This window comes from Triturus cristatus, chromosome 9 (assembly GCF_964204655.1).
Source record: "Triturus cristatus chromosome 9, aTriCri1.1, whole genome shotgun sequence".
NCBI classification, from domain to species: domain Eukaryota; kingdom Metazoa; phylum Chordata; class Amphibia; order Caudata; family Salamandridae; genus Triturus; species Triturus cristatus.
The window spans coordinates 488,717,769-488,742,914 of record NC_140592.1 but is presented as its reverse complement, the minus strand read 5'-3'; the positions used below and the strand labels follow the sequence as shown (position 1 = coordinate 488,742,914).

The 25,146-nt window shown below is 42.0% G+C and overlaps 1 protein-coding gene across 1 annotated transcript in view; it reads right to left on the bottom strand.

Annotated features, from left to right (window-relative positions):
* The window catches only part of VPS51 (VPS51 subunit of GARP complex), a 72,288-nt gene that overhangs the window by 30,390 nt on the left and 16,752 nt on the right, over positions 1 to 25,146 (bottom strand). Inside the window, exons 2-5 of the mRNA XM_085625459.1 lie at positions 23,938 to 24,067; positions 10,741 to 10,887; positions 3,473 to 3,692; positions 2,209 to 2,995 (exon numbers count right to left, since the gene is read on the bottom strand). Of these exons, the coding sequence (XP_085481585.1) occupies positions 2,209 to 2,995; positions 3,473 to 3,692; positions 10,741 to 10,887; positions 23,938 to 24,067 (1,284 nt within the window). The remainder of the gene's footprint in view (positions 1 to 2,208; positions 2,996 to 3,472; positions 3,693 to 10,740; positions 10,888 to 23,937; positions 24,068 to 25,146) is intronic.

Genomic DNA, 25,146 nt, shown 5'->3' with positions numbered 1-25,146 from the left:
AAGCATTTATGTTTTTCTTTTTCAAAATTCAAAACTCAGAGTTTAGCTCAGCCAATTAGATTAATCCTAAATGAGAGCAAGATGGCAAGATTTTCCAAAAAAGATTGACAATGGATTGCAACACGAGGGCTCCTGTAAATGTTGTGAATGGAAGAAGAACAGTGACTTCAGTAATCTACTACAAGTTTGGAAAAGTGGGCATTGAGATGGTCATGATAGCTTGGGGTACCCCTGTCAATGCCAGCTCAGACCTCTGCTGCGATTCTTCTGCCGCTCCGACGGGATTGGATATGATGGTGAAACACTTATTAATACTTCTTCCATAGCCAAATTCAACAACCAGGGCTTTCAGTTTAAGACCTAAACTCACCTAACCGCTGCACTGAGCTCCATTATTAAGTAGTCTTTTTCTGCATTGCTGTCCCTCCGTCCTCCTAGCTGTCCAGTGTAAGCACCTCTGCTATACCACAATAAAAAATGTTTACTCCACTTTTCTCCTGCAATCTATTATTGAATATCCTGATTTCTTTAAATGAGAGAGCCTAACCCTTCCCTCACAGAAAATATACGTTTTAGGTTTTTCAGTGTCATAATTGTAGCTAACTTCTTTACTCTTTTCTTTCCAGTAACGGTCGCAGCAGTTCATACTAGACTGTACCAACAACAGCCCTCAATGAGTTTTTTTCTTAATTGAACAAATGTATTTCAGTTCTCCTGGTGATCAGGTATAGACATCATGAGATGCTCTTTGTTAGAGATTCAACGCATTTTGCTGTCTGGATTGAAATGTTGATATACGTATCTGGAATATTACAGTCACAAATATGTTGGGATCTGATGTGCTATCCTATTGCTGTTGCAGTGGTGAGTCATGCATGTTTGGGAGGGTTCTCTGTGCATGCATCTGCAGACATACTGTAGAGAGAGTTTGCCTGCTCCTGTTTGTCATGTATTGACTATCTAGTTTTCCAACATGGAATTCAGATTGTTTGTCCTGAACAGGAACACTATGAACAAAGGGCATCACTTCGCCCCATTAGGAATTGTCCAGTTCACATTTTCACTAATTCTAGACTTAATTATTGCATTTGTCTTTTTATTGCTTTGTAGGTAAAAGAAATTCATCACCTCTAGATTGTCCTGAATACAGCAAACAGGATATTAAGAGACAAGAAAGTTCAATTGAGGTCTATATTTGTATGTATGCGAGTATTGGTTTTATTTATTGCATTACAAGTATCAGAATGCACTGGATGAGATAAAGAACAAGTGGGAAAAAGGAGGGGGCACTGAAGAAAAAAATGAGAGGTGCTTCAGGGAGGCACATATTTCCTACATCCAGAGATGTTTAATTTTTTGGCAGAGATGTGCTGTTAAAACAGTAGGATCTATCATCGCCTTCCTGAAAGTAGGATGATTTTTAATGGTTTTGTTGCCAGACGTAGGTTATTCAAGAAACCAGGATCAAGCACATCAACGTACCTTCCAGTTTAGTATTTATAAGCATGGGGTTGGAGAAGACATTATCATGACTGCATCTAAGGATACTTTCTAATTAGCACTTTTGACATCATGATGTAGGTTTATTAATTTATAAGGCATTCATTCCAGATTGCCTTGTTGGTGGTGCATAAAGCATTACATTGGATGCTTGCAGATATTGGAAGCCAAAGAAGGCTTTCCAGTCTGGCACTTGATGTTTGACAGTGGAGACAAACACAGATTTAAGATAGAAAGTATGGTTAGATAAAAGGCTGCCCCCCCCCCAAACCAGGCAATCTACTAACCATTTTTTTCTTGTTTATATCAAAGTGCATCTCTGAAAGTAGCAAAGGATGAACACTCCATTAGTAGTGAAATCTTAACTTTCACATACTGGGGGAATGGTCTGTCTTGGAATGTTGTGAACAAGGGCGGACTTGTGTACAAATATGCAGTCTGTGTTAATTTGCAACCAATCAGTCAAGTTACCTCAACAGTGTTTGGTATTTACAAATGGACATTGCAGAGAAAATCTCTATTTGTTCATACAATAAATTGCTGCTTTTTCTAAACTCTGCAGCTTAAGGTCTGTGATTTGACAGCAAGCAATTTTATTTAATGGAGAGCTGTATACATTTGAGATGACAGTGTCATGCCTTGGATTAGCACAAATGTAAATTAATGACGATTTACTCTCTTAAGACTGGAGCTCTGCCATAAAAATACCTTGAAGTAGGGCTTGTTGGAGAAGGTGATATCCTTGGCGGTAAACAGGTGGACATAGGCCAGGACTGACTTGATCTGGTTCAAGATGGAGGCTGAGATGTTGCCGAGAAGCTCTGCCAGGTTGGAGTGGTCCTTGCCCATCAAGCGTGGGGCAGCCAATGACTGCCGCACGTCTGTCAGGCAATCCAGAAAAAAACTCTGTAGTGCCAAAAGGTACTGCCGGATGCGCTCCTTGGCAGCCCTCACGACAATCTCTGTTCCTTCTGTAGCAACACTGGAGGCAGGTAGGAGCTTTGCCACGGCCTGGAGCCGGCGGTGAAATCGGTCTAAGGCACGGACAAGGAGAGAGTTGTCGCCAATGCCTTTCTCCAGCTGGATCCGGCAGTCCACAACAACAAAATAACGACCCATGAGCTGGTTCACGAAGGACACCAGCTTCACCAGGGCCATAGCAGAAATGCTCTTGTTAGCCTCTCCACCCTGGGACAGTCGGTTGATAAAAAGTTCTTGATAAGAAGCAATCACCAGACACATGTTGCTCACAAAACTGTTACATCCTTGGTCAACAAACTCCAAGATGTCACCAAGCTGGACTGCTGCAGTGGTGGCAGAGGCTCCAGAGGGTAAACTAGGCAGTCCCAGATCAGCCTGCAGGCTTTTCAGATCATCAGCCAGTCGGGACTCTGCATGAGACAGAAACTCATCACACAGTTCCTCCGCTGGCTCATCCAGCTGCAGCAGTAGCTCAACACACTCTGCCAAGTCCTGTGCACTGGTGCCACCATCCCTGCAAAGAAATACAGTGGAGACTCATGAACGCAGAAGAATAGAAATGTGGGTAAGAAATAAAAGTCAGGAATGTAGGTGACATTTCAAGTTAATAATTCTATGAAGAACAAGCGTCACAACCAGATGTAAATTAGTGTTTAAGGTAAGTGGTGACACCAAACGACAAAGAAAAAAAGTAAAGTGGGTATTAGGGGTTCAGAGGGAGGGGGCAGAAGTAGCAGGAAAGGTTGGCTATGTAGGGCTGATTCAGACTTTGGTAGATGGGATATTCCGTCACAATAGTGACGGGTATCTCGTGTACTATAATCCAATGCATTATATCTTATGGCACTTGTAAGATGGTGGACGGGATATCCGTCACATTTGTGAGGAATTCTGGGAAAGAAGCACCTCAGATGACCTTCTATAAAGGGATGGGAGCTTATAATGGAGGATTTAATCTAAAGATCTAGGAAGACTAATATAAAGCAGGCACCTGAACTTCTCTCGTAGCTTTTGTGCCAACTCGCCCATTATCTTCTGGCAGTCATTCTGGATACCCTGAAAGGAGGGCATGTGTTGATACTGGTGCAAAATCGAACGCGCTTTGCCATGGTAGCGCACTGCCTGAGCATATGCCTCCATCTCAATGCATTTGTTCAGGCGGGCAGGCAGCTCGAAGAGGAACTGTAACTTCCGCAGCAGAGTGTGGACACCTGGTTGTGTGAAGGGAAAATGAAAGAGTAAGTCATAGGTCAGATTAGAATTGTGCTTTGTAGTTAAATGCACTTCACATTTTACATCCTTTGCCGCATCAAATTTGTATTCCTTTCAAATAGTGGCTGCATGGCTATTGCCCATGTTGGTGACATGCAACATATTTTTACGATAAACAAACCACTACCATTACTAAACACAATTTGAAAGAAGTCGCCAAGGAGGATCTCAATACTTTGTTCAAGAATAAATTAAATGAATCCCTTCATGACAGAATGAATAACAATCCTTCTCTGTTATTAAAACAACTGAACAACACTCTTGTTGAGTAGCTGAAATTACTTGCAGCATTATAAACAAAGAAAGGATTAAACACAAATTCTTGATGAAATTGTGGCTCTAAGACAACCTTAAGAATGCAAATACACTCTTGAAAAAACTTGAAAGAGAATAGTGGAAAAGGAAAATATTACTTACCCTCTAAGCATCGGTTTGTGGTATGAAGTGCAGTAGATTCATTTGCTGCGGAGTCTCCTGCCATCTTGTGCTGGGCTGGGAAGTTTGCAAGTAGTTTTTCTTCACTTAAAGGCTTTCAAATCAAAGGATGCACTGTGACTCCTCCCTATGTAAGTAATGTGCATGAGCGCCGACGCAATGTTAGATTGTTTTCCAGATAGCGAGTGAGAGTAAGTATGGAGTGGCGAACACAGTATGGTAAACAGGGGATTATGAAAGGAATTTAATTAATAAGGAAGAGATCTGATAGAGCCAGTTCACTAGATTCAATTGCCTGGGTGTTTAATTTGACCTTTGCCGTGTGTGACGAGTTTGGCCCTGCTAGGGAGCTTTTCATGGGGGGCGGACTGATATCTTGAAAACTGTTGAATACCAAGGCGGTGTGGCCCACATGGGGGTTTCCATGATCAGGGTTTGGGATGTCTGCTGCATTTTGCCACACCATGTAGGGAAGGAGTATGGAGTGCCATATCGATGGAAATACAGAAGAAGGACTTGTGGGTGGAGTTCCTACTTGTGGACGCCTTGATGCGTCCTGCTGAGTAGGTCTGCCAAGCTGCTGTCTACGCCTGGAAGGTACTCTGCTGGAAGGTGTATGCTGTGGCAGATTGCCGAATGCCAAGGTCTGCTGTGCTAGTGCTGACAGCGGGAAAGTGAGAGTGACGCCTTGTTTTTGGAAATAATGCATGGCAGTCATGTTACTAGTTCTGATGAGGACTACGTTGCCTCAATGAGTGGAAGGCAGGCTTTGAGAGCAAAGCGTATAGCAAATAGCTCTAGGTAGTTAATGTACCGCCCCTGATGATTAGTGGCCCAGAACTACTATAAGGTCATATGGTTGAGGAGTGCCCGTCTTGCTGGTGATTTGCTGGATGGGGTCTAGGAAAGTCTTGCCCTGCAACAGATTGTTGCTGTTCTACCACTACAGTGACCGATGGGTGCTAGCCTTTACCAACACTAGATCATCCTATCAACCCTACTCTTGTTACCATAGAGCAGAATGACATTCTTGCAGTACATGCATGCGATGCCAGGCGCGGAGTACAGCAATGCAGGAGGCCATCATACCTAGGAGGAGCACAAGTGTTCTAACTGTGAGCGGATGACTGGGCTGAAAAAGAGGTAAAAGAATCTGAACCTCACCACGCTGGTGTACAACATGGTTAAAACATACCGTCAAAGCCAATAGCTCTGGCACAGGCGGGGCCATTTGGCTTTGCCAATGCTTGTTTTGTTTTGCTTGAAGACATCCATGGGGGTGCACATCTTTTTGAGCTGTCTCCCTCATGTGCTTCCACCTGAACCCCCCTCCAACTCCAGCCATTCTTTTTGCCTCATATCCCTTTGCTTTTCTGCCCCACCATCCCCCACCGCAAATCATTTTCATTCACATTCATCGTAAATACCTACATCTTGCCTTCAGGGAACTTCACATAAATAATACAGATTACTAACTGCTCTGTGGCAAGCGCTTGACAGGAGTACTGCAGTTCTACAAGAGCTCTCATCGGACCATACAGGTAGCAGAGACTGCACCATCTTCCCTACATCAGAAATTCATCTTCCTAATGCGGTCTCTTAACAACGCTTTTCAATTCTTATCTCATGGGTAAAGCTGTCCTTTTCAAGATTTTCTCTGACTGCTGCAGTTAAACGCATACCCAGGCAACTCACTAGTTCCCAGAGGAAGCATCTTACAATTAATTTTCTAGCCCCCTGTACTTTTTTGCTCTGGCTTTACAGGAGAGGACAGGAAAGGCGACACAGTCTCCCTATTACTTTATTGCTTTCACACTCTTGTTTTTCAACCTTCTTCATTAACTTCAAAGACCTCAGCGCCACAGAAGGAAGCCCCTGATAGGTTATGTTGTGTTTTTTACAACACACTTCTCTGAGCTGGGCCTTCCAGGGGCATTCCTGCACTCCCTGGCCATGCATTTGTAACCAGGTTCTGGTTTATTAATATTCACCACTTGGAAGCATTTTTTATTAAGCACCGTACTAGAACGTAGCCTTTTAATTGTGCATTATAGAATAACATGTGTATGGACGTTAAGTGATTCACAACAACTAGAATGTACAACAACTAATGGGTAAAGAAGCCATTCCCCCTGACAATTATTGAAAGTTGCAGAGCTGCCATATGGAAACCAGTCAATACTGTTGCCAGGCACTAAGTCTGGATTCTGACCAGAGAGCAGATAAATAATGAAGACATTTCACAAATAAAATCAAGTGGGTAAAGTCTCTCTGTGAACCCCGAGATTGCGTCACACTTTTCGCTTTCTTGAAAGCATTGATCCAACATACAGGTAGTGTTCTGAATTAAATGATGACGTAGAACTAGGATTACAAGCAGGAAATGTTTATTTACTTGGGCAGTATGAGTTTGCCGTATACAAATCCAGTTGAGCAACTTTTTATTTGCTTTGCTATACTGTCCTGCAAGGTTTCTGTAGGAAACTGGAATTGTGTTGCAGTTGCCCCCCCCCCCCCCCCACCTTTTGCCCCCATTAGAACTATGAGGTGCTGGTGTTCGAGAGATGGGTGTTAACATATCCCCCAACAGGATGCCTAGTGGTTAAGCATATCAGAGCCAGGGGCATCAAAGCCTCTGCTGCCTTTGATATGCAACCCTGGCTTTCCCCAGAGAGATGCCACTCCCTTTGCTTAGGCCCATTTTGCACCAGGAGAGACGGGAAATTAGCTATGTAAGAAGGCGTGTTGCACCACCAGACTAGTCATACCCTTAAGATGGGCTACCTGATGTGCTCTACGAAAGAAGGGTTACACCATCTTGTTTTTGGTGGAATTAGAAATTCCGGGACAGAGCTACGCCCAGTCTCCACAAGAAGTGGTCATATATGAGGTGTAGTGACCCTAAGGGTAATCCCACCATGAGAGCAGCATTCCAGAAAGAGGTCTTTCTTACTCCAAGAGGTCAGATCGGTCTCCCTACCAAATTTGGAGATGGCAGGACTTCCAGGAGCCGCCCAGAACCAACACCCTGTGTATCTGAGCATTTGCAGCAACCAATGCATGTTGCCTGTCCAGTCCGGACACCACCGACCTACTGACGAGAGTTTTCATCAAGAGAGGCCCTGCTGCCCTGTTTTCTTCCTCTCTCCAGGTCACCCAAGAACCAAGCGAGCCTCCAACTCCGGTGACCCACCAAAAAAACACTTCTGCACCTGAGCTCCCCAGTCCAGGCTCACGTAAACCAACGGTGCAACCCCCCCCCCCCCCCCCCACCCCTCCTGGGTTCTGCCGGACTGTTCCCCAGTCCTCCCTTGCAGCTTTTTCTTACAGGTATTTTTCCCCATTGACATTAGCATGTAGCATTCAAGACTACCACGGCTGAAAGCATATCTGCACAGAGACCCCCATAGGCAGGTAAACTTGAACTCTTGGTGCTGTCTTGGAGCTTGGCCCCTACTTACCTCAAGTTCAGAAGAACATTCCTGCAAGTAGTCTGTAAGTGTACCCTTGCAGTGAATGTTTCTCCCATAAGATAACATTAAAGATTTCGATGCTCATAATTCAGATAATCTTGGTGTAAAAAATTTACATAAAAAAGACATTATTTTTCTAAATTGGACTTGAGTTTCTCCTGGAGTGTGTGTCTCATTTATTGACTCTGTGAGTTTAACAAATGTGTAACACTGCCCTCTAATATGTCTAAACTGCTCGACCACACTACCACAAGGAGAACATTTGGAATTATTAATTTAAGCCCTGTCAGGCAATTAGGGGCATTTGGACTTTCTACATAGAGTGCCTCATTTTGGTACAGTACATTAAAAAGGCCAACTTCCTACAGTTCCTTAATACACAAGTGATATGTGCTACTAAAACAAGTAGTTGGGGGTAGGGAGTCGTGGCTAATAGGGTGATTAGGTAAGGCATTCTCCATAAAACTCCTATCCTTTTCAAGGAACGTGATCAGTGGTACTACTGACAACTACACTGCCTATAAGTGCCAGAGGTGTGTTGAGATCAGGGAACATCTGTGGAACACTGCCCACACTCTGGGCGGGAGTCGTGAAAATACTTTATTTGATTAAAAAAATATAATCATAAAAGCAGAACATACACACCACACATATACAAAAAAAGGTAGTTAAAATGGCCATTAATTATATAAAAGTTCAAATTTTAAAAATATGTAGCGGCAGAATGTTCATGATGTGGCAAAGAAATGAGTGTTACTGCCAGAGTCTAAGATGGGGGCCCAGAATTATAAGGAAACCCAGAGAATGTAAACATTTCATTAAAACAGTCGTCAAATAGCAGTGTCAATAAAAATCATCGGAGTCACATACCCTGATATTGCAGGCATTGAGAGCACAGGAGAGACCAGAATGAAGTCTTATAGGTCTACAGTTTTGTTTTAAACACCTGTGACTCTCTTTAGAATTGTTACCAGGCCTGCAATTTGCTGGTTAAACACTGCCCACACTCTGGGCGGGAGTCATCCCTTGGACAAATCCTAAAATGTGCCAAAACAAAATGGCGCTGGTGTGTGGGTGACCAGTCCAGCCACAAAACGTAGAGCCCTAGTATAGCAGCGAGAAGCGGTCAATGCATTGGGTACTGGGAGGGAAGACACAGTATCAATGTTTGGAATGGAGAAAGAAGGACTGGAGGCACTGATAACATTCAAACAAGCCACATTATAGACATCTGACCCAAGCAGAAGAAAGGTTTGTGCATGAGAGCTAAAATAGCTACATCAGCTAAGAAAACTTGAAGGAAACAGCAAATGCATGGCTCAGGTAACAGAAGTGGGTATGCACAAACAATGAGAGTGCCTTGAAATTAACTGTGACAATGAAATCACCCTGGTGATACAGAGATGGCACCAACAAGGGTAATCTCTGAATCAATAACGCGTGATAGTTATGGCAAACGCACGTTGATGATGGAAAAGCACAACAACCAGCACAAAGCAATATGCCCCACTGACAGCAAAGGTTCAGTATATTACTGCTCCCATTCAGGTAAAGAAAATGGAAACCTCTCAGTCATAGAAGCACGAGAGAGAACAATGAAAATGAAAACAAACAAACAGCCACCAGCCAGACCAGGTAAAGAGATATGGAGGCAGAAAGGACAACAAATACAAAAATACAATTAAAAAATGGAACTCCAAATGGCAAAGAGTTGAAAAATGGAAAGTAGCAGCCAGCCACCAGGGAAGGGAAGACTAACATGAAAGTTTAACAATCAAGAGCCCAAATGCCCATCACCAAAAGCAGAGAGTCAACCAAAATTGCAAACTACGGTGAAAATGAGAAGATGTACAGAGCCATGCATTAGAGGAGGCTGGGCTCAAGCCAAAACCCCTACCTAAAGAACACCTTGGTTCTTACCCAGTCGAATTATGAGAAAGTTGAGAAGCCCAAGACAACTCTTATTCCCTTGGTAGGGGTGACACTGGAAAAAGTTGCCACTAAGGCTGGTTTTAGCCAAATAGAAGGAGTTAATCCTACCTCCAGATTCTAACTCAGCTAGAACACACAGCATATGTGGATCTCAACAAAGAGAAAGTATGATTTCAGAAGCATTTTGAATAGAGTGAAAACTTCTCAAAGACTGTAGGGAGGGCTTTCACTGGTGGGCTGAAAAGGCTGAGGGAATGAAAGCAAGATGGAGCACAGGTAATGGTCGGGACATTCTGGAGGTGCTCGCTGAACAATGAACTAAAGCAATGAACATTGACTCAGAGTCGCAGGACGTGAAATATTAGCAAAACATGGAGTAGGTGGCCATGAATGACCTTAAAAATAAGATGAGGGGTTTCAGTAGGGCTCTGTAGCTAGCTTATAGCTCTTCTGCCACATGCAGTTATAAATAAGTGGAATTGTGATGCAAACGACTGCAAGTTTGTGTTGCAAAGCTAATAACATTGTTGGGGGACGAGCTGTGTTGTGGATGGCCAGCTTACAGACTTATACAACAATCATGACAAGTGCGTTAATGATGCATTTTGCATTGTGAAACAGGAGGCAGAGACTGATCTCTAACATCGAGTAACTGGATACTGGCAACTGTGACTGAGGCGCATATGAAGTATAGTAGTCACATTCTCAATTTAATGAGCACACTGAAATACCTAGTGATATAGAATGGGGTCAAAACATATGGAGGAAAAGAAATGCAGCTGGTCTGGCAGTGTGAAATTAATAGAGTATTTAAGTTGATAAGTGTTCCTATTTTTGAAAGACAAGGGAACTGCTGAGCTATGTAATAATTATATGTCTGTGCTGTGAAATAGGGAAGGCATGGTTGGAACACAGCCAATAATTAAGCGACCTCCCAACATGATAACAGAATGCCATTCAGATACAGAGGGAAGTATTATGAACTTTCAATATCTTTGCAGAGTGAAAGCCCATACTGCAGCTGCCTTGAACAGTAAGACTGCTCATGGCAAGTACTGATGCAGAATGAAAGCAATAACCTAAATGACAACAAGGGTGCTTATTAGAGGCTTGTATACCCAGGAATCTTCACCATACATATCCTTACCAGATAACTTGGTGATCTGCTCATGTTGGTCCTGCAGGGTGCTGCTGATACGTCCACTGAACTCTGTGATAGATGCCATATTATTGGCCAAGCAGTCCATTTCATCCTCCATCTTCTTAAAGTCATTCTTCATTTTGCGGATGGTGTCTGTGAAACAGCAAGGCGGTGACAAATTAGGAGAAAGATCACCCCTTTAGAATCATAGGTTTTAGGCACATCACTTTACTCTATAACTCAAAATGAAGCTGGTTAGGGATCGTATTCACTGATGCAGCCCCGACAGTCCTATTCCTTCTTCACAGTGGTTGGGTGACAGTTCTATCCTTCTTTCACAAGGGTTGTTTAGACACCCCTTCTCACTTTTCAGAGAAAATGCAACTGATATGATTGTAAAGAAGTACAGTATTGTATCACAGAATATCCTTGTGATTTTCTGACTAGAAGACTAGTGGACATCCAGAAAAGCCTTCCCTGTTTTAATGAAAGCAAGATTCTCTCCTGGCTGTCATATCTTAAATGAAAAGTCCCTGATAACCTCTGCCCAGTCTCTGCCCTGAAGGCTACCGCACACACAGTAGTAAAATCCAACTATAGCCCCATATGGGTATTGGGGAAACATAACTGGCACAGACTCTTGAACCACCGAGAAACATGGGATATTCTAGACGTCCATCAAATTACTATAACTCCAGGGATGGAAAAGGAAACCACTTTGGTAATTGTTTTGGAAAATCTCAGCATAGACCTTGACAGTGGGCACCCTGCTGGCCTTATAGCTTTAGATCTCTCCACACTTTCGATACTGTCAACCATTCTATCCCAATCTACCAGTTGGTGGTGGTTACACAGTAAAGAGTAAAACTCTACTGGTTCCCCTCCTTCCTACCTGTACAGAGCCAGCCTTTTAATATATCCTTCGTTTCAGTCAAAGCAAATGCCTGTTATGTGTGGAGTTTCACTGGGGTCCTCCCTGTGCTAAATTCTTTTCAACATTTATTTGCACCGCTGGATGTTTTTTTAAAGTTCTTCAGACATGGAGCCAGCACTGTATGCTTGTGATACCTGGCTGATCTTACGGTTTGACCGCCTCTACCTAGATTTGAGCATACTCTCCAGTCCTATTTATCAGTCATCCAAGCTTGAAGGAGCAGTACCTTTCTCAAGCTCAGAACCAACAAGACGATGGAACTGCTTCGTGACCAGGCCAGTCTAGAATTTCACATTCTGGTCTGATGACATAAAGCTAAAACTTGCATCTTCCATATCAATAAGCAGTTGCTTTTGGAAGAACGGGTTAACTCTGAGGAGTTCATGTTTTCATCAGATAAGGTTTATGAGAAGGGTTCCTCACCATTTGCAAGCCCCAGTAGTGAGAGCGAGGATTCTGATAACTTCTCCTACCTGGAGCTCCTCTACAGGATGAATCAGAGGTTGTAGTTAGTTCAGAGAATATAGCAGTCATATAAGTACGATTTGTTCAAATTGTACCTTATTTCCGACACTTGTAATACCCTCCACTCTGTGGCACAGCACATTAAGTTCAAGGAATACAGTTTCGCCTGCTGGGTTTCATGGGTATGATCTGAATTGCATCTGGCAATGTCCATTCACGCCCACTTTGTTCTGGTGCCTTACTCCATTTTTCTGTCACACAATTTAACTGTGCTCATCCTGGTAGCAAGGTTTCCTCACATTTAATCCTGCAGCTTTGTAATTACCTCACCATTATTCTCTGACAGATTGTCGATTATGGAACTTTCTACATGGCTCGCAAATCACATTTATTCAGTTAGTGGCTATTCTTTTAAATTAGTCATCCCCTTTCCTTTTAGTCGTATAAATTGGTCATCATCTTTCCTTTTAGTTTTAACACCAAGATGTCTTCAGGCAATTCTTGTGCAGATAAGTACTTCACTCACTAATGCCTTATAGACCGTGGGAATGGACAGCAAACAGAGATACTTGAGACCCATCTTCATCCACTCTCATCTGGACAATTGAAATGAGAAACGCCAATTTTTCAACAAAGTACTGCAACACTTTCAGACTAGGGGAGCAAAAGCTGGGTATCTACATCAATTTGCACATATCAGTGCTCAATCTACTGCAAACAATTCAATACATGGAAACAATAATAGACATCAAACGCGAGTAAGTGTATTAAAGTTGGAGTAAAGTTGGTTCTCAATTCGGAGGAAATGCGGACCTCAACCACAGCTTTTCACTTACAATTCTGCAGCAGTATGTAGCAAACAGGTTAGTGTAGTCAAGTTAAACTATCAGTAGTGGCTATGCAGTCATTTTCATGATGGACAAAGAACACAATGATGGGATGTACATTATAACAAAATCTCCTGTATCAGTAAATAGTAACAGATTTGTTCATGTTGTGGTCCGGTACTCACTTCAGCTGACTTCAAATACATGGAATTTGGTTCCAAAATGAACATTTGTGGATAAGAAACGCTGGATCTGAGAGTAAAACGTCACACTCAAACACTTTTAATGAGCACTGAATGAGAGGTCAATGTTGCTTAAAACATTCAACACAACACCAATGTATTATCTGAGAAACCATGGAGGAATGAGATCAAGTGCCTTCTCAATTGAGGCTCAAACTAACTGGAATTCACTATTTGATTAAGGCGTCTCAATAATGATGGTTCATTTACCAACAGTGCCAAATATACAAGCCAATGCCATAGTCGTAAATAATATCAGAAAGTCACATATGGTTCTTATCACAGATAGAGCTTTTTGCAAGGATCAAAAATACGGGGAGTTCTTATCCAGAAATATGGTTACCGATTTGAAAAGAAATGCATTTTTGATTAACTATTCAGTATGCTTTCCCGCCTCTACTCTGATCCCAAGGGTGCTCATCAACCTATAACAGGTGAGAATAATTATTATCCAGCGAATACACTCACCAATGGAGGTTCACAGATCCGTCTCATATGTCATAACGGCTATAGTAAAAGTTAAAATGCAGACCATATTTCATGGTTAGAGCACAAGGCAGACTCTGCACTACAATCTACTGTCACTGAGCTTGGGGGCAAAGTTACTGAATTTCTCGAATACCTATCTTTCCCATCCTAAAGTTCTAGTAGATGGCTAAATATATCTAACTGCTTACATCCCCCTTTTTTTCTATATTTACCTTTTCTATCAGAAAAAGCTCTTCACATCCACAATGTGAAGAGGAATCCATGACATGATGTAGAGAAAACAGTAGAACTTAGACAAGTTTTCCAAACTGTTTGTCAATTAGGATCCTATTCAAACCAGATTGCAACATCAAATAGTCTATAATCCAGTGGATCCAATCATTTTCAGAAAATCTAAGGCCTCATTCTACATGGAAAATGGCAGATATGATAGTCCTTTTAGAAATTTCCTCATTACTGATGAATGTGGATTTGCTATCTAGAGACATTCACAAGGTGTTACCTAGTATAATCAGAACAGAACAGAAAAAAACGCCCAAGTAGGCTAAGCCTCTAATACATAAATACAAACAAAACTCTTTCCCTATCCTGGCTTTCTTTTTGGTCTCGCCTAGGCAGCGCTTGCGCGATCTTTTCGAGACATGCTGTAATCAGGTATGGACTTTAAGCTTCGCCCATCTTTTAATTGGCTCTTGTTACTGTCCTTTGTAAATGGTGGCTTTTGAATAGTGAATAGGCTTAGTAGTCCCTCCCTGTCTTCCGTTGTGACCTCCCATGAGGACAGGCTATTTTACAATGTGTTGTAACTCAGTTTGTTTTATTTGCAGCTTGTCAGCACTACTTTTTAAATGACTTTCTCCTAGGTGCTGTTGCAGGCGGTGCCTGTTTTACCAGCACCGCGCTTTATCTTTGCTACTTTTTCAATGACTTTCTCCTAGGTGCTGTTGCAGGCGGTGCCAGTTTTACGAGCCCCAGGCTTTATCTTTGCTACTTTTTCACTGACTTTCTCCTAGTTACTCCTGCAGGAGGATCCCGTTTTACGAGTGCTCCGCTTTATCTTTGAGCTGCAGCTTCTGCATCTTCCCATGGGGGGTACACTCCCACCTACCAGCAACAAAAAAAAGCTCCCATTTCATATCACTGTTAAAAATCAACCAGTACCATGACAAAAATAACCGTACTCACACTCTACGATGTCCGCCCACATTGCTCTTCGTAAAAATAAAACCACAAATGATAATGAAAGTAAATGGCTGCCCCTTGCAGGCACGGTACTTCTAGAAGTGGTAATTACTTTTATTCTGCATGTTTGCTTCAAAGACTATCAATATGGGTGTATTTGCTTCAGTGAAATAACGTGAACATCCCATTCTAAAATGACCAGAATACTCCTGCCCCATCTCTGTAGGGTAATTTAAGTTCCTGCTAGTGAAAGTCTGTGGTCTCTGCATTTATGTTGTTTAATCCTCCCAATGTAAAATGGCCCCCACTATTACTTTGCTTGCCCGAACCAGGCGTTACGGAAGTACGTACTATATGTGAGGTCGAGGCTTGACTCGCATGCACTCACACAGTGCAGGGTTAATTAAGACTGTGAGTGGAGTCATTTGTTTTGCCGCAAAAAAGATGGGAGTCTTAAGTGTCGAGAGCTTGAGGGAAAAACTGAAGCGGGAGCTTGAGAGCTCCCTTTGCTTGTTTGTGCAACTTTGCGATGGCATCCACTTCTGTTTTGTTGGTTTCCCCCACTAAAGCTCTCTAGAGCATTTTAATTTTTTGGCTAGATGGTTGCTTTAGTGAAGCTTGTGTTTGTTGGATGACGAAGAATTGGCTTGCATTGACAATTCATTGAGCTTAAGGAATACGTTTTCATAGAATACTGAATTTCATATTGCTTAGTGGCATGAACCATAGCTTTTTAAAATGTTTAAATATGTATCCGCGACAATGCAAACCTTACTAGACTGCGTGGGCGATATCATATTTTATTGCTTCCTGGCGTGATGGGCGCAATGCGTAGAAGGGGCAGCATGTTATTTCAGTACAGTGTATGCGGTCTGTGGAGATTATTATTAATTCTCCTTTTGTATGAGCATTTTGCAGTGTTTTTTTACTTTGATTCTTTTAAACGTATCTACAAAGATTGACGTCTTCCCTGGGACTGGATATAAACAAATCTAAAAAAATTATAAACACTCCGACCCAGTCCGCTTTTCCTGTTTACCATTGGTTACATGCCTTTACATTTTCTTTTTTACACTCTATGGTTGGCTAGACACTCTTTCCCTTGAGCACGCCATCACTACAAGTTGCTCATGCATGAAAAATTTTAAAGATTCGCGGTAAGAAGGTTTACACGGTCACACCGTATTTTTCTCAAAGTTTACGGCAGCAGGGCACCGAAATCAAGAGAGCTTGTCACATTAGTCTACTCGTCATTATAAACGGGAATACGACTGTTTTACTTTGCAATGATTAAGATCCAGATTCCTACGTGGACACTTGGAGCTTGATAAGTTCACACATTTTACTAGCTGCTGCATGTATTGCTTTCTCTTCAACGTTGCACTCGTGCTTACTACACAATATTTTCACGTAATTTACTTCAGTTTACCAGTCACAATGCTCCTGCGCACTAGGGAAAAAGACACTGACTTGCTTTTTTACATAAAATGACAACTTTTATGAAGTGATCGATGCATGTCTCATTTGTTTGCTTTTCTTTCATTTGTTCACCCTCCCCTTTTTACTCACCCTTTTGGAATCCATGAAACTTCACCAGGTTGCACCACTAGGAATACATTTTTAAATCATCGGAACACCCAGTTCACTTTAATCACGTATACTTACCCTGTGTTGCTGGTTGTGTTTATTCCAACATTCATTTATTACTTTCTAGGAGAGTATATACCCTCCCAGACTAGGGGGCACAATTGATTAATTTTATTAAACACATACATTGTTCTATGTTGCAAATAACTCTTTTAAATATTTGTAAATGTAATGTCTTGCTTCATCGCGCTCTCTCATATGTGCAGAAGCCGATTTTGTTTTTCTTTTTAGCTTCGCCCTCTTCCAACCAGGGAATCTCCAATACTTCTCGGTGGTCATAGGAATGTACATATTTAAGTTTCTCTGAAATGGTAACACAGTCCCACTGTCCATTCTCCTCTCTCTTTTCCTGCACGTTTTAGTGTTGTATTGGAGGATGCACATGAAGCGCTTAATAATCAAGAGTACAAGAAGCTTCTGTTTGGTGCTACCTGCCATATCTCACATAGGAAATTTTATTAAGCCGATTACTACCCTTCTTTAATGGTGCAACATTGCTGAAAGCTAAATTCACCCAACCCAACCCCCCCTATTCTACAGCATGGCTAAACACTTATAAGGGTTAATGTGGAGGAGGGTCCTAGGGAATGTTTAGAGACCAAGACACAGACTATTTCCCCTATACAACACTCATTCAGAAAACAAATAAGTCTGGTGGTCTACACATGGGAGATGAGACTGAATCACCAAGTCACACAAAAAGTACTACAAAGACCCTAGACGTGAAAAGCAAAAAGACCTTCGCGAAAAGTTGGATTTCTATCAATTACCAGTGTGGTCAGTGTCATCATTTGGATATCCTTCCTACCCACCTCTACCCCTCTTGATCACAGAGGAGAGTCATGTGGATCGGGTTTCGACCAGGTCACAAAGATCCCAAAATGAGGAAGTAAAGAAAAGACCACTTTCTCACATAGTAATAGACATCAATAATGTATGATGGATTTTTTGAGTGATGGGATATTTGTGCAGTGCATGTGAGTGAAATTAAAAAGAGTTAGAAGAGAAAAACGCTTTTATTCCAAATATCTCTACAAATAGTGCAGAAGCAGCTTTGAACACATAGGCTGCCTCACAATACGGTCAACATGTTTCAGCCTTATTGACTATTGGTCGTAGGCTTTCTTCGGGACCGACACATAAAAGAATCAAGAAGAATCAAATAGAGAGTTTAAAGATTCAATACTTGTATCAAAAACAGAGAAATTTAAGAAAGATCTGGCTAAATTTAAACATGAGGTGGTTTATCCTTACACCAGCGATAGCTACACCCCTCCCTAGTTTAACAGGAAGGGACGGAGATATGGTTCGACTTATTCAGGCAGTACCTCCGAAGACAGTATAAGTGATTCTGAACTTCCTGAAACCAATAGACAACAGTTCAGAGGCCAAGGGAGAAGATCTAACTGGAGAGGACAGTCTGTACCTCATTTTCAACAATGGTGGCCTCCTACACCATGGGGATATCCATCCCAACAATTCCAACCGCCACCTGGTCAGTTTCAAATGTATCAACAAGACTTCAATAACCAGTCTTTTTTAGGTGCTGGCCCAGGCAGGTCCCGAGGCAGAAGAAGAAATCGACAACCGCAAGTACATTGGAACCAACCACCATCATTGCCTCAGCACATAGGCACGCGCAGCCAATCCAAGAAGAATTTGCCGCAACCGGGAATGAGTGCGGAAGCAGTTTAATAGTAAACTTGAGCAAGAAAACCTTAGCCAACGATGAGGAGTGTGTCCTCAATAGAGGCCTTGGCTTTGTGGCTACATCTGACGGAGATGCTTTCCGGGTCCCGTATGAACTTGCACAGTTTTTCCACAAGATACGACTACACTATTTCTTCAAGAATAGAGACTTGACACAGCCTTCTATGGAAATGACCAATACCGGTTTAAAGAAACAATCGACCTTCAATCCTCCTCAACCAAGCATACCACCACAAGTACTGACTTTCGAGAGAGCGGTGCAAGAAGAAATCACTGTTCTATATACTAACAATAAAGGTCACTACAGTAATCTACCTAAGAAAGAGCAAATAGCTCTACGAGCCCTCACTCAAGATCGTGAAATTACCATTAAGCCCGCAGACAAAGGGGGAGCAATTGTCATTTTAGACACTGAGGCATATCGAGCTGAATGCTTAAGACAACTGGGAGACAGAAAGTCTTATCGTCCACTCAAAGAAGATCCAACAGAGAATCAGGAAAGCCATCACTGAAATAGTAGAAGAAGCCAGCAATGAGGGATGGATCACACCGCATGAGCCTGCGTTTCTGCAATCCACTCACCCAGTGATGCCATACTTTTATACTTTACCAAAAGTACATAAGACGCAACGACCACCACCAGGGAGACCCATAATATCTGGGTTAGGTTCTATTCTTGAGCCGTTAGCTACCTTTGTAGATCATTTCCTGAGGCCCATAGTTAAGAAGATGCCCACGTATCTTCAAGATTCAAAGGATGTTCTGCGTCTCTTACCTACTGTGGAATTCGACATGGAGAGAGACTTCTTAGTCTCCTTCGATGTCGAATCACTGTAAACGTCCATCCCCCAAGATGAGACGTTGGATACCATTGCTTCAATCCTGAATGATACCAATCTTGACTCCATCACCCGGTCCACTTTATTATGAGCCTTGCTCATTTGGCCATGAAAGAGAATGTCTTTGAATTCGAAGAGATAATTTACCTTCAAGTCTCTGGCACGAGCATTGGAAGTGTTTTTGCGCCCAGTTTGGCGAATGTATACGTCCATACATTTGAGAAAGAGCATGTGTTGACAACCGATAATCCCTTCCATGAGTTGATCCATCAGTGGAAGCGATATATCGATGATATACTTGTGGTGTGGCGTGGAGACTTGGATTCAATTGTACAGTTCCAACAATGGCTCAATACACGGAAAAACATTTTGAAATTTACAGTAGAGGCACATAAGAACAGAATAGCCTTTCTTGATTTATGTATTTTTTCTACACCAACAGGGTTGGGGAGTGAACTGTACCGTAAATAGATGGCCCGTAATTCCCTTTTAAGGGATGATAGCCAGCATCCAAAGGCCCTGCGTGATAATTTGCCGTATGGACAATTTTTACAGGTGAGAAAAAATTGTTCTACTCCTAAGCAGTACAAAAAAAGCTGACAGAGAAGAAATACCCTCAGAGATTAATCAAACATGCATTAATAATAACATGGAGGCGCTTCTAGAGCCACCGATTGAAAAACCACCCCTGGGACGTTTAACTTTCGTCAACACTTTTAACACGTTAACTAATGGTATCCAGAAGTGTATTCGGAAACATTGGCGACTTTTGAATAGTTGCAAAGACAAAATTCCATTTCCCTTGTTCTCATTCAAGAGAGGGACCAACTTACGTAACAAATTGGTACACATGCGACCAAAAGAGCAAGGGCCAAGAAAAGTTGGAACACTCTGGGACCTACCGGCGGTCCAGGGGCATTTTCCCTGTGGAGCATGTGCCATTTGCCCACAGACAAGACATTCAAAAACCATTGACATCGGGACCAATAGACCATGGGCACAAAGAGCCTTTTCCAACTGCAACATTGATAACCTGATATATTTGATACAGTGCCCCTGCAAATGTCAGTATGTGGGCATGATGACCCGAAAAGTTAAGCTGAGAATGTTAAAACATAAAAGCACTTTCAGATTCAGAAAAACTAACACGATACTAATGAGACACTTCGTATGGACTGTCTTAGAGAAACCCTACATACCACCTCATGTGAGTGATATAGCCAGGTTTCTCTTTATAAAAGAACAGAAGTGGGTGTTCAAACTTCATAGTGATACATCAGGCCTCAATGATGCTATACCATGGACAGCCCTATGAACCCCCGTTCACAAACAATCTTAGCTTACATACACGTTTGTTAGAACCAACATTGCAAGTGGAATCATGGAGCAAGTTTTTTGGTAAAAACCCTCTTGCATGAATTGAACCTATCTGTATTAGGAGTCTGTAAAGTGAAATGAACATCGAAAATGGAAAGTGAATCAGTCAGTAGGCATATCAGTGTAGTAATACACAGACTTTCCTTTTGGCTATTTAGCTACTCCATTTGCCGGAATGATGAGGATGCACAGATTAATATAATTTTGTAGGCAGACATTTTCGCCCTCTGACGGTAACAGAATGATTCAAACTACAGCTTCCGGCTTTAGTGATGTCATCTTGTAGTTTGGAGGCAATATCAGAAAATAAGATATTAACAATTCCGCTTTATACAGAAATCATTGAGACACTTCAGTTTTTAATAAGGTACCGTCTAGCAACTATCAAGACTTTTGGTCCCCATACTAATACTAATAGCGATTAGAGGGAGATTAGAACCCCCCCATCTCCGCGAGAGGCACAAAAAACTACTATTTCCGGGAGCAGAGACGTCATTCAGCAGTCCAAAGTGACGTCATCTGTATACGCCGGAGCGTTCCTGAATTGTTTGCTGGCGGGAAGAGTTTGGCATAAAAGAAGGTTTGTGATTAGCCCGGGCACCTCCCATACAGCTCAGTCAGAGCCTGAGGTACCGACGGAGAGGTGAGCCTCCGGGAATTCACGCTTTTATCTTATCTGTTGACAGGGTTGAACGGTTAATAATGACAGTCATACTATTTTTTAGAATTAGAGTCTCCTTATTGCTACCGTGAACCGACATGCGCGTTATTAAAAAAAAGGGGGGGGGGGGCGCACACGCAAAAATGCAGGGTCACCATGCATTTCAAACAACTATAGGTAATGCTAGCGGCACTAAAATGGGCAACTCCATGAGACTCCTGCTGTTACTATCTCACTATTTATAGACCCTATATGTAGACGTCTTCATGTGATGACGAGGGTGAATGAGCCACGAAACCAGTGCTTTTATAATAAGAGTTTCCTTGCTTCCCTCCGTGAACCGATATGAGCATGTAAAGGGGAAGGGCACGTAAGAAAGATCGGTTACCAGGTCTAGCTTTATAGCCCTTTATAACAAGTGAAGGCAATTTAAACTGCATTATGCGGAGTATTCTCAAGTAACTTTAACAGACAATATCGTCCCTCGTTATAGTCAAAGTCTCATTTGAGTGTTTTAGATGTGGGCGCAGCGGTTGTTTTGCAATTAACATAACACATGGGAGGGAAGGTTTTCTATTCCCGAGATATTGTCATTTGGAAGAGGATTTCCATCTCAAACTAACGTGTCTTCAGCCGTTTGTCATACTGAGAGAGACCGCTATGTTCCTATGCATATTACCACAAATGAGCAGTGAGAAGAGAGGCTCGGATTGGCTTTTTCTTGTTATTGTTATTTGTGTTGAGGAAAGCACATAAAATACAATATTGAATGTAGTCCAACATTTGACTTATTTTTAGTTGTACTTACAATGCTAGATAGAATAAGTGGGCCAAGTGAATGACTATAGATAGATCCATAACCAAGGGTCTTATAACAGATAGCTTTTTTACTAATTCTAGTTGTTTTTACCAATTCTAGTCGTTTTAAGTGTCGTGTCTAGTCTAAGCTTTGTAATACAACTTGAGGAACAGAATCGAAGGGTACTTTTCTGTTTTCCTCCACCTAAAAAGTGATCTTTCTCTCCTTGCAGGGGGGGCCTCCTATACCCGAGTTGTGACCGGGTGAGGTGAGGTTTTACCCTCGTACAAGACAGGTGAGCACATTAGTTGAATAAAACATGGTGCTGTTGAAACATATAGAACCTATGGATATATGGGACCAAGTGGAATCCTATAGGTTTCACTGCAAAGATGAGTAATTAATTGGGAGGTTTTGTAATTGATTTACCATTTAATCTTAAGTACAACATGTTTCTCTGTTATAGGTGTCAAAGGCATTCCGCTTGTACAGAGGAACGATTACTTAAAAGGTTGTATTCATTCCAACTTTATAAAAAGCAATACAGTCTTTCTGTGTAGGTCCTGAAGAAAGCCTACGACCAATAGTCAATAAGGCTGAAACATGTTGACCGTATTGTGAGGCAGCCTATGTGTTCAAAGCTGCTTCTGCACTATTTTTAAATCAGGATTGGTAGAGATATTTGGAATAAAAGCGTTTTTCTCTTCTAACTCCTTTTTAATTTCATTCACATGCACTGCACAAATATTCCATCACTCAAAAAAATCCATCATACATTATTGATGTCTATTACTATGTGAGAAAGTGGTCTTTTCTTTACTTCCTTGTTTTGGGATCTTTGTAACATGGTCGAAACCCGATCCACATGATTCTCCCTGTGATCAAGAGGGGTAGTGGTGGGTAGGAAGGCTATCCAAATGATGACACTGACCACACTGGTAATTGATGGAAATCCAACTTTTTGCGAAGGTCTTTTTGCTTTTCGCGTCTAGGGTCTTTGTAGTACTTTTTGTGTGACTTGGTGATTCAGTCTCATCTCCCATGTGTAGACCACCAGACTTATTTGTTTTGTAAACACTTATAAGGTCACCTTTTCAGAATAAGCTGCCTTTTAACTGCTAAAACAGTTACCTAGAAGATTGAGGGTCAGCCTAGCTGGCCTAAAGAGTGAGTGCAGATTTTCATTCTGTCAAGATGTGCTGGTTATCTGCTCCCTTTTTCATGCTTCCCTTTAGAAATCGAGCATTAGCAAAGGCAGTAGGTCTGGCTTTCATTTGGAGTACTAACTAAAAACCTATTGCAAGAAAAAAAAAAGAGATTAGTTTTTTAACACAGCGCTTCTGTGAAATAAAAAATGTAATGTGTCACAATATAGTGTACCTTTGAGATATAAAATAATTCCCTTTTATTACAAAGGAAGCACTCCAGAGGAGATGGAATGATACCAAACCAACAGCATGAGGCAAGAAAGGATACAGGGCGAAGCCCAAACTCCCTCTATATATATTTTAAAGTATTGGTAACAATATGTCGTGCAAACACTTGCACTGCCAATCTAGACTTAAAAAGGGATAGTAAGAGCTTCGGGGGTTTTAAAGGTGTATTTAGATATTTAAATAAAAATGAATAAAAGTGCCTCTAGATTGCCACGTATTTATATATGGGATAAAGTGTAATATCAAAATGTCCATTTGTGTATGTAAAAATGTGTGTTGTAAAAAACAACTGCTATTTAGTGGAGTTCAAATTACTAATTTGTTTCCTTGCATCTCCTTACTATCACATTTTGATTTGTGTAACCTGGTTTCAAATGAACTCTACTCATTAATAGTGTCCTAGGTGCATTGAATTTCTTCAGCTGCAAAACAAATTTAATTAGCAGGCAACACACTGATGCTCCTGGGAGCTTGGTTTGTGCTAAATTAATAACATAATTAAATAAAATATCAATGAGCTCTGCTTAGGCCCAACTACATCGATCGACTACCCAGTAAGAATCAAGACCTGGAAAACCAAACACTGTAATGTTACCTGTGGCTGAGATGAACTTGTTGTAGTTTTCATATACAAGCGTCTGCATATCGCTGTCTAAGGCTCGAATCTGCTTCACCATATCAGTTTCACAATCCATCAACTGAGACAGCGAGAGCTCCTTACGCAGCTGCAAAATGGGAAGAATGAGGAATGAGTGTGCATGGTTTTACAGACACTACCACCCCACAAGTTAGTCACTTTTCCACCTCTATGGGCACATTTCAATCTACCATATCCAACCACTGTGTTTTCTAATTTCTTCATCTACAATCTGCAGAGAAGCAGCTTCCTTGCTCTGAGGGGTATATGCTGCAACTCTGTTCTCACAGCCCCCAACATAACAGGGTCAGCATGCATTTTCACCCTCCACTTACACCTAAGGCCCATTTGACAAATCAGCGCATTTAGTTGTGAGTTCAAACACCCATTTAAAGGGAATGTGTATGTTATCAGGCAAAATGCCACCATCAGCACAAAGCCAATGACTTTAATGGGCATACCCACAGCCCAATGCTTAATGCTGTCAGAAGGAGTACCAGAATTGGAACGACACCTGAGCAGATCAAAGTGGGCTAACACAATAGCCCTTCATAGGTTAGAGGTTTTAAAAAAAATATATATTTTTATTAACATTTTTGCATCAAAATCACAGCACATCTCGTTACACTTATTTGATCGACAGTAGTAGTGCTGTCCAGTCGTAGGATGTACATCCTGTACTCAGAGGGGGTATCTGTCGTTACAGTCTACATATCTTCCCTATACGGTGATGCCGGGGGGAACTGGGGAGAATAAAACTAGGGATGCATTGTGGGGGGGAGCCAGGGTGTGTGCATTGGGTAGGGCGTCCGGGTCAGTTCAGCTGTAGTGTGTAGATGTCAGGGCACTGTTTTTTAGGCAAACATTTGGACAACGGAGCCAGTGGCAGTATGCCGTGCAGAGCGCTGTGGGATGTGTGTGCCTCACGCATTGGTCGAGGAGGTGGGGGCGGTGGGGGCGATGTTATGTGTACTCTCGTTCGGGGTACATGCTTCCAAGTCTGTAGTGGTATGTTGAGATGTGCTTGTGTCGGTATTCGTTTGTAAGCGCCAGAACTGTCGTAGGATGGGGCAGCTCCAGAACATGTGGTGAAAGTGCGCATCTGGGGAGTGGCATCTGGGGCAGAGAAATCGAGTGTCCGGGTAGAACCGCTGTAGGCGTGTTGGT